Raw genomic sequence first — 9,942 nt, 5'->3', positions numbered from 1 at the left:
TATAATTTATATATATAATTTGTATAAATACTAACTAAAGACAATTCTATGCGACAGTACGCTTTTTGTTCTGAGTTTAAGAATAGAACATTGATTAACATCTGAAATAACTGTCTATGCAAATCAAATTATTCAAAGAAACGAATAGAATATAGATTTTGATAGCGTGCTGCATTTTTATCAGCAGCAAATTATATTCTGGATATTTGTTCTTCTTATTAGACGCCCTTTATTAAATTGACCCTTTATTAAATTCGACCTCTTTACTGAAAATCACAAAATTATTTCAAAAAAGAATGTTAATGTTCTGCATATTTATATACGTGAAATATCTTTACAATAAGGATAAAACATCATGTTATACATATATTATAAGTATTTATAATCGATAAGTATAAGAACTTATAATCGATAATATCTTGACGCTGATATATGAAACATAAATTATTCCAAAGATTTAACTTCGTTTAAAGAGTCATTTCTCATTTATGTCAAGAAAGCCAGTTAGACAGGCGGGAAAGCTATTCGTAACAAAATAATTCAAACGAGAAAAAGAAGTAAATAGTATGAGAAGAATGCTTTCGAATGTATCCCTTCGTATTAGAGTGTATCGATATTCTCTTGTAAACTAATATGATTAATAGCCGCAATATTATTCTCGCTTCTTAAGGTACAAGCTGCTGAGTGCGGCGGCATTAATCACTGGCTATCTGATTCCAGAAACACAACAGGTAAACGAACGGGAAGAACTTTTTATACAGAAGCTACGGCAATGCTGCGTCCTTTTCGACTTCGAATCCGATCCGTTGTCGGATTTGAAATGGAAGGAGGTAAAGCGTACTGCTCTCCACGAGATGGTCGAGTACGTAACCAAAAACAAAAATGTTATTACCGAAGCGATATATCCCGAAGCGGTAAACATGGTAAGAACAGCATTCTAACATATATTTCACATATATGTGTAAGAGCATGAACTGTTTGAATTTCATGAAGCTTTTTGTAGATTAGAAATACAAAGCTATGTAAATGCTAAGAAATTAGTTTTATATAAAAATGTAGACCTTAATAAAACATATAGCTGCATGAGAATAAAAAAAGAAAAAGCAATTAATAATGCTAGCAAGGAGCATAATAAAATCGGTATATGTAAAAATATCAGAAATATTCTTAGCATTTACATTACCTTTATATTTTTAAAGAGGACATAAGATACGTGTAGAAACATAATCTAAATAATGATACTTTGAGAGAATAAAATTGAAAGGTTTTACTCAGACAACGGAAATCCTTGCAGTTCGCCGTGAATTTATTCCGGACGCTACCCCCATCATCAAATCCTAATGGTGCAGAGTTTGATCCAGAAGAGGATGAGCCAACATTGGAGGCGGCTTGGCCACATTTGCAGCTTGTCTACGAATTCTTCTTGCGGTTGTTGGAATCACAGGACTTCCAGCCATCCATAGCAAGACGTTATATAGATCAAAAATTCGTGCTGCAGCTTTTGGAGCTATTTGACTCTGAGGATCCAAGAGAGAGGGATTTTCTTAAGACTACCCTCCATAGGATTTACGGAAAATTCCTAGGACTGAGGGCGTACATTAGAAAACAGATCAATAACGTTTTCTATCGATTTATTTATGAGACGGAACATCATAATGGTATTGCAGAACTACTTGAAATTTTAGGAAGGTAATAATAAATTCGATAAAAATATAATGCATACATTAAAAAATGTATTATAAGATATTTATCAGTGTTTGTTTCCTTTATTTCCAGTATTATAAATGGCTTTGCTCTGCCATTAAAGGAAGAGCATAAGGTGTTTTTGTTAAAAGTCTTGTTACCTTTGCACAAAGCTAAGTCATTATCTGTATACCATCCACAACTAGCGTATTGCGTTGTTCAATTTCTGGAGAAGGATCCGTCGCTGACGGAACCCGTAATTAGAAATCTGCTAAAATTCTGGCCAAAAACACATTCCCCTAAAGAAGTTATGTTCTTGAATGAGCTTGAAGAAATCTTAGACGTCATTGAGCCAGCTGAATTTCAGAAAGTCATGGATCCATTGTTCAGGCAATTAGCCAAATGTGTGTCATCACCGCATTTCCAGGCAAGTATGCAATGTTGCTATTTTGTTTTGTGCGACATCTAACATACGCTCACTTATTTCAGGTGGCGGAAAGAGCTCTCTACTATTGGAATAATGAATACATAATGTCTTTGATATCGGACAATTATTCCGTCATCTTACCGATAATGTATCCAGCTTTTTATAGGAATTCCCGCAATCATTGGAACAAGACAATCCACGGTTTAATTTACAATGCCCTAAAACTTTTCATGGAAATGAATCAAAAAGTATTTGACGAATGTACAACACAGTACTATCAGGTATATTTATAGACAATTTACAGGTCTGTTTTTATTCCTGCACTCGATTTTCTATAAGCTAGAATTTTCTTGTTTTTGCTTAATATTAAAAAATTATTTCACTTTTTTAAATTCCAAAAAATGTACAACTCAGAAACAAACTTACTTTCAGTAAAATATGCTGTATAAATAAATCGTATAAATAAATGTATAAATTAAATTAGCTGTATTCAGCATTAAATAAAAATATTAAATATGTTTTGATGAATCAACTTCATAATTTCCAAATTTTACATAACTTTATATATTAATTTGATCTTGCAGAAAGATTAAAACATTAATAACGCATTTATCACATTTATTTTACTTTAAAACTTTGTAGGAACGTCAAAGAGAACGAAAGCTCATGAAAGATCGAGATGAAGCATGGATGCGCGTTGAAGCGCTCGCGATGAGGCATCCAAATTATAATGTGGCAAATAAAGGCACAACGAATAACACCTCCTATATATCACCTCAACATATAGATAATTCACCGCCTGACGAAGACGGTGATACGGATCAAACTCCGCTTACCTTGGAGAAAATTGAAGCTAAAGCTAATGAGGTATGAATTGATATCCGTTGTTTTTTATTTGAATGCTTTGTTATATGAAGCATTGTCAGCATGATATTCTTAAATATATCTTAAATAAGCGTTTTGTTATATAGGCGAAGAAAATGACAAACGTGAACAAAGTGAAACCGCTTTTACGAAGAAAGAGCGATTTACCACAGGATTCGTACACAATGCGGGCATTATCCGACCACAAACGCGCCGATGAATACCTTGTTACACCGCCAGATCCTAATAATTGCTAGTCTCTACCACAACCACTTCCCATGTATCCTCTGTTTTGCTGTAGCAACATCGGAAGTTAGTTTTCTTCTCTAGGAAAACGGCGATAAGAACGCAAATAATTTGGCTGAGAGTCTCACTATACGAAATCAGTTATGTATTGTCATTTCAATATATATCACATCATATTTGCTTTTTTTAATAGAAAAGAAAAGAATCCTACTATCCCGCCGCGCATATATACGATTCAAAGATACAGTGTTATAGGTACTCATAGAAGCTTACAGAAAAAACTCGTTTTTTATAGAAATGCGTTGTATTTATTTCTTCATTATGGAAAAAAAACATTGCGATTAAGAAGATGTGTAATAGTATCATTATAAAAGACGCGCATGTAGTAAACAAAACAGGCTCTAAATACATTAGAATCGCCATTATCAGAAGCATTCTGAGGTGCTACCCTCTGCTATGTCTCAACAGTAAGATAATATACGAATAATGTACGTAAATGAGATTTAATTGTGGATACGGTTGTAATGGATTTGGTTCTATTCTATTCTACAAAAGATTTTATACACAGATGAGAGATATGTATGCGGAAATGTGATCGAAGATATACACGTATGTGCTCTCGATGTTGTAACCTGTATTACTGCGCTATGCGAGCTTGTTGTGTTAATATTCTTGCGAATGAGGCGTTTCCATTTATGTGCAAATGATATATACATATATAAATATACGTACTTGCTTTAACACTACAGGCTCGTTGTAGTAAGAAAATAAACATAAATAAATGAAGATAAAGAAGAAAAATACACGCCGGCGCGCGTTATCTTAGGATGTATATGATAGTGCTATTTTAAAAATAATAGATTGCTACGAGAAAATCTGGATACTTCTGAGTGTACTACTTTTATATCTGTTGTGCCTAGATGCCTGTGGAAAAAAAAAGAATATGCCTCCATGTGGGGCCTATACATATATTATGAACAGCAAGATTAAGCAGCGAGTTTACATGTCGCTTTGCCAAATATAATCGATATTACAGAATTTCAGTAACGCTTGCATAACATGTTGTGTTGTTAACTCATTGAGCTTGAGATTAATTGAAAGATTATACTGTTGCGGCCCAGAGATAGAAGAGAGAAGAATAAAAGAAGAGACGAAGAAGGAAGGTTACAATACAATTTAGTCCTTGCGCTGCTGGCAGGTTGTTACGTTAATAATCGAGGATACCTTGTTGAACATAGATAAGATAAGCACTTATATTAAATATTAGAAATTAAAACTACGAAGATAGATTTCTAAAATTATTTACTTATTAATTATTCCTATTCAAAAGAGAGGAATGGCCATTTCAGCTAATTGAGCATTAATTAGTGATAAATATCATTATAATTATTATATATAGTTATTGTATTATTTTTATATAGTAATGAATAATGACGAAAAATAGGGTAATAGTAATAATGTAGTAGCTGGTACATGTGGCAAAATGCCTTGAATTCGTTTAGTCTATTCGAAAATCTACGTTTTTTTCCCAAATTAGATCGATAATAAATAAAGAAAAATATACGGTCACGTGTCAGAGAGAAAGAGAGGTGGAGGAGAAGATGAAGGGGAAGGAGAGAGAGAGAGAGAGAGAGAGAGAGAGAGAGAGAGAGAGAGAGAGAGAGAGAGGATGAGAATTCTTATATGCCGTGTATGCAGTAACTCGAAAAGACATCGAATCGGATAATCTTTGCGGATGTGAATGTATACACTTGCAAAAGCTTAAATCGAATTGTAGAGGATCGGAAAGAAAAAAATAATCGTAATAATAATATTATTATTAATAATAATAACGCTGTTATTAAGAGAATATAGAATTGCCGGATCGGATTTTAAAAAAATAAAGACGTTAAATCTTGCATGATACCGTGAGAGTTTTTTTCATACGTATTATGCGTAAAGCATTATAGAAGCATTCGCAATTAAACACTAAATTATACCAATCTCGATCAGATAGAGATTTTTAAGCAAGATACGCGGATCTTATTTTTTTCTTGCGCGTTTGCAGTGGATATTATTATGTAATATTATATGTTACGTCGAAATTATATAGATTTTAATCTTTAAATTCGAATCGGGAGTAATCAAGAGAAATCGGAGTCAGGAATATCTCGACTGAACGTTAATATAGGATTAAAAAAAGTTCTGTTCGTGATTTTCGAGATTGAGCGCATTCAAGAATCCTCGATTGAAATCCACTTATATGTGAGACCTCGTACGCAGTTTGCATTTCATGTACCTGCATATATATCGTGTAAATAATACAATTATTTTTAAACGCGCATTTTTCATTTTCAGTTCCAAAGACACGCTCGTCTTGATGAGCGTCGTGTTAGAAAGATTTAACTCTCTCTTTTTTATTTTATCTCTCTTTTATTTTCTCTAAATATACGGAATTTCTGTAACGTTTACGAATTTCAATCAACAAAATTTCATCAACAAAAATTTAGAAGAAAAATTTATTATTTTATTTTTTAACTATACATAGATTTTATTTAATTTTTTCTAGCGAATTTACAATTGTACATATATGTAATCACTTTTGGCAGATGCGCGCAATACATATATACATGAAACTCTAAAAGAGAACCCAGATAATACAAAGTTTAAAATCAAAGAAAAATTTAAGTCTTAAAGACATTTTTATGAGAATCGTCTTAAACGATCCTTAGCCGTTCAATCTTAATATATAATTATTTTGATGCCCTTCTTAAACAATTCAAAACAATCTGATAGTCGAACATAGATAATTTCTAAATAAGTAAAAGAACCATAAAAGTCTTAAAGACTTCTTTGTAAGATCTTAAGTGGCTTCTAGAGACATATTATACAATATTAAATATTGTGCAATAATATATTGATCGTCTAAAAGCCGCTTTAAAAAGGTCTTATGATTTTAAACATTGTTATCTGGGAAAGTCTCTATGTAAAGGCATACACAGTGGCAATATTGTAAATGTCGCAATTTGAATTCAGAGGGATGGAGTAAAGGGAAATCAATATATCACATAGAGGAGAAATAACAAATAAAAGTAACAGATAAAATTTTTACAGACATAATTTCACTGAAGACATTATGAGACATCTCGGTTGTAACAGAGATAACACATTTGATATTCAAATTAATTTAAATTAATTTAAACGATCCTTATGCTGAACATTATATGGAGTGCATCATGAATCCACAAGAAGGAAAATTCATTGCTCTCTGTGGATATGAACAATTTCGTTATGTCCATTCTATTTGGATGTCGTTCGAGCGATCGAATATTGAATTCGAGCGATAATATTTCATACACGTATCTGCAATTTGTTAAAAACATAGTTTTATAATAAATAAAGAGGATTACGAGAAAAGAGCAGAAGCATTCTTCCGTCAAGAAATGTTCTTTGTATGAATTTATGAAACATTCGATATCGAATAGCTACAAAAGACTATTAAAAAACAAAATTTTTATTCTTAAACGTATTACAATATTTCCTACGACGTATTACAATATTTCCTACGACGCGATATATAAATGGCTGACAATTTTTTGACAATATTCAAATGGCTAACATTTATAGAAAACAAGAAGGAAGTTAGAAGAAAATTCTAATATTTTTTATCACTTTAGCAAATTTGTTCTTTGCAACTATATTTCTTGCACGGTTTAAAAACTTTCCTCTTTTTCCCTCCATATTGAAGAAAAAAATGAGAAAAGATGAACAATACAAGAAGTTTCGCTAAAAAGAAGCCTGATATTTCAGATCTGATTCCATCACGTAAGATTAACTTCAGTCTCGGTTCAATTTACTATTTATGTTTTTCTAAGAATTAAAAAAGATAAACCGAGATTCAAGCTAATCTTACATTAGTGAAACCAGACCTTAATTGATTATATAGGTATTATTAATTTACAAAATTAATGTGTAGGAGCAGAGCACAAAGATACAATTGAAATGTTTCTATATTTCGAAGATACAAATAATGTGTCTTCATGTGCTTAATATAAAGTTGTTAAATGTTTATGAACGAACTACTATTTTTATGATAATCTTTCTATATTTATTTTGTGTTTACGAAATATTATGTGAAAAATTAAAACATTAAAAGAGATCGAGATCGCTATAAGAAGAAAGCTCGGTCTCGCTGAGGGTTTTTCTCGAGAGAAATCCTAGATTTATTATTCTGAAGACAGAGAGAGAGAGAGAGAAAACGGAATTTATTGACAGTGTCAACATTGTCATTGAACACGTATTGAATTCATTATGTTGACAAACATAGATATGAATTATCAACGAGGAAACGCCACGTCATATTATTTATTATCGTGATGTTTATATCTGCCGCTTTCTTTCACGAATTGAGCGTAGAACAGTGCAGATTGACCTGGAATGAACAACTGTTATGGGCAGCAAGATCTTGCCATGCTTCGTGTCCGGAACCATTATCAAGGGTTTCGGCAGAGGTTCGAAGGCGCTCGGCATTCCGACAGGTATCACTTCATCCTCCGAACACCTGTTTAATATAAATGTCATTCGACCAACGATCTGATTCATGCAACAGCAGAACGTCGAGTATCGATTGTCACATATCAATATTGACAGTAACGTTCCGAGTCATTTAAAAATAATAGAAATCTATCCTCATAAGCACGTTTTATTTATTCCTCTTCTTTCGTTTAGGATAAAATTAAAAACCTACGTCATATATAACAAGCTCATTTCCAAATACATTTTGTTTTAGGTTAGGATTCTTTTTTCATTTTGAATCGATAGATATTTGTTTTAAATGTGCATCACCCGCATTTTATTCTCTGCCCACCTCGAGATCCAAGTTATAGCTACGTGATATTTTTTAAGGAATAAAATAACTAGAGAAATTATCCTGGTTTGCTAAAATGATTGATACACTTGGCGAGTAATTGTTTCAATAATATTAACTGTCTATTTCTACTAGTGTAGTTTAATTTTAATCTCGATTCACAATTAACTCTTCATCTTTTCTAGTTCGAAAAATTTGAAAATTTGAATTTTGAAAAAGATGAAGAATAAGTTAAATCGAAATTGAAAAATGAATCTACATTGGACAGCAGACCCATTTATCTCGAGCGACAAACGAGAACTGAAAATTTACGTTACGCTCGAGATGTATTGTTGATTTTGGAGGAAGACAGATAATTAACTTTCGATAAATAGACATAAGATGTCTAGATCAAATTCCCATGCACGATATATTTAAGGTGCACATCATTTTATTCACAATATATATATATATATGTATGTATATGTATATATATATATATACATATATAATATGACATTTAGTTTTCTCATTTTTAAGTTTATTGATTTTTTGATTATGATTAAAAAATCATAAAATTACTATTTTATCAAAATGATAACGATAATGTTATTTGCTGAATAAAAGGAAGTTATGTTAGAATAGACTCATACAAGTTGCAATGTGTAATGAAACGTAATATTGATAAGGAAAAACTGTTCCGATATTATATTGTTTATAACAACGCGCTCTAAAAAGTTAAAATGATAATCAATAATGCGATACGCCTTAATGTTAAATAATAGTTAATAATAGATTGATGCGATTGTGACAAATAAAAATTTTATTACATTTTCTCTGAAAAGAGGTACGAGTTAAATGAGATTCGAAGCATTGTAAGAAAATGAATTTATTTAAATAGAAATATTTCCCTTTATAAAAAGAGAAGGAAACATTTAAAAAGCTTTTTAAAATCATAAAAATATTGTAAACAAATTGCGAGCTACAGATTTATGCATTAGGAAATTGAGAAAAAAAAGACTTTTAGAATGACTTTTAAAAATACCAAAAAAATCTTAAAATCCAGTGGACACCGCAAATTTGATGAAACTCCGATTCATTTAATCGATGATGAATTCAAACGATCTTTTAATGTAAAATAATTAATTTCTCATCAATAATTAATTTAATATTAGAAAAGAAATATTAGGATAAGCGCTTATGTACGCGAATATTTCGTAAGCAATTCGATCGGTTAAATTAATCTAAGTTAATCTGAGTTTGCACTTATCATAAAATAAACATTGTAGCACGTAATATTATATACTTAAACTTTGAAACGCGAAATGCGTAGAAAATGTATTTTTTCATATAAATCAAATATGTTTGATATTTTTTTTGGAAATTTAAATTCTCTTTTTGGGACTTTAAATTCTCTTACATCAACAGTTCATATTATTTAATTTATATATTATTTTTAATTTAATTTCGATATATGATCGGATTGATTTTAAGCATTTTATAATATATAATTTTTATCTTTTTCTTTTAAAAATCAAAAGTGCAAAATTACTTCACATTTATTACGATGCCACATTTGATTGGAATATTTCTTTCTTAATATTTATAATTAAAATCTGAGTTTAATATATAGTTAAAATTTGAATAATATCGAAATTTAATATCGAACAGAACATTAATATAGAACAAATTTTAAATTCTCTAAAATCTTAAGAAAATTCATATTTTTTTCTTTTATAAAAAAATCAGCTAATCTCCCAGAATCCGTAATCGATGCTTTGCCGAAGGATCTGAGTACTGGAATTTATTATGGTTGGGCATCCTTGCATGGAAAAGTTTATAAAATGGTCGTAAGCATAGGATGGAATCCGTATTACAAGAATGAGAAAAAGTCAAT

The 9,942-nt window shown here is 30.9% G+C and overlaps 2 protein-coding genes across 6 annotated transcripts in view; both read left to right on the top strand.

Annotated features, from left to right (window-relative positions):
- The window catches only part of LOC108689840 (serine/threonine-protein phosphatase 2A 56 kDa regulatory subunit gamma isoform-like), a 25,180-nt gene extending 20,617 nt beyond the window's left edge, over positions 1 to 4,563 (top strand). For 4 of the 5 annotated variants that reach the window (XM_018196790.1, XM_018196787.1, XM_018196786.1 and 1 more), the window contains exons 4-9: positions 721 to 923; positions 1,295 to 1,689; positions 1,777 to 2,110; positions 2,173 to 2,391; positions 2,753 to 2,977; positions 3,082 to 4,563. In XM_018196790.1, the coding sequence (XP_018052279.1) occupies positions 721 to 923; positions 1,295 to 1,689; positions 1,777 to 2,110; positions 2,173 to 2,391; positions 2,753 to 2,977; positions 3,082 to 3,231 (1,526 nt within the window). In that variant the 3' untranslated portion in view covers positions 3,232 to 4,563. The remainder of the gene's footprint in view (positions 1 to 720; positions 924 to 1,294; positions 1,690 to 1,776; positions 2,111 to 2,172; positions 2,392 to 2,752; positions 2,978 to 3,081) is intronic. The other variant, XM_018196789.1, reaches the window with a different exon arrangement.
- Positions 4,564 to 7,587: 3,024 nt separating this feature from the next.
- The window catches only part of LOC108689862 (riboflavin kinase), a 4,776-nt gene continuing 2,421 nt past the window's right edge, over positions 7,588 to 9,942 (top strand). Inside the window, exons 1-2 of the mRNA XM_018196819.1 lie at positions 7,588 to 7,737; positions 9,795 to 9,942. Of these exons, the coding sequence (XP_018052308.1) occupies positions 7,650 to 7,737; positions 9,795 to 9,942 (236 nt within the window). The 5' untranslated portion in view covers positions 7,588 to 7,649. The remainder of the gene's footprint in view (positions 7,738 to 9,794) is intronic.

The sequence above is a fragment of the Atta colombica genome, unplaced genomic scaffold (assembly GCF_001594045.1).
Source record: "Atta colombica isolate Treedump-2 unplaced genomic scaffold, Acol1.0 scaffold277, whole genome shotgun sequence".
NCBI classification, from domain to species: Eukaryota; Metazoa; Arthropoda; class Insecta; order Hymenoptera; family Formicidae; genus Atta; species Atta colombica.
Note: the sequence above shows the minus strand (reverse complement) of the source record. Positions and strands in the feature narration are given on the sequence as shown.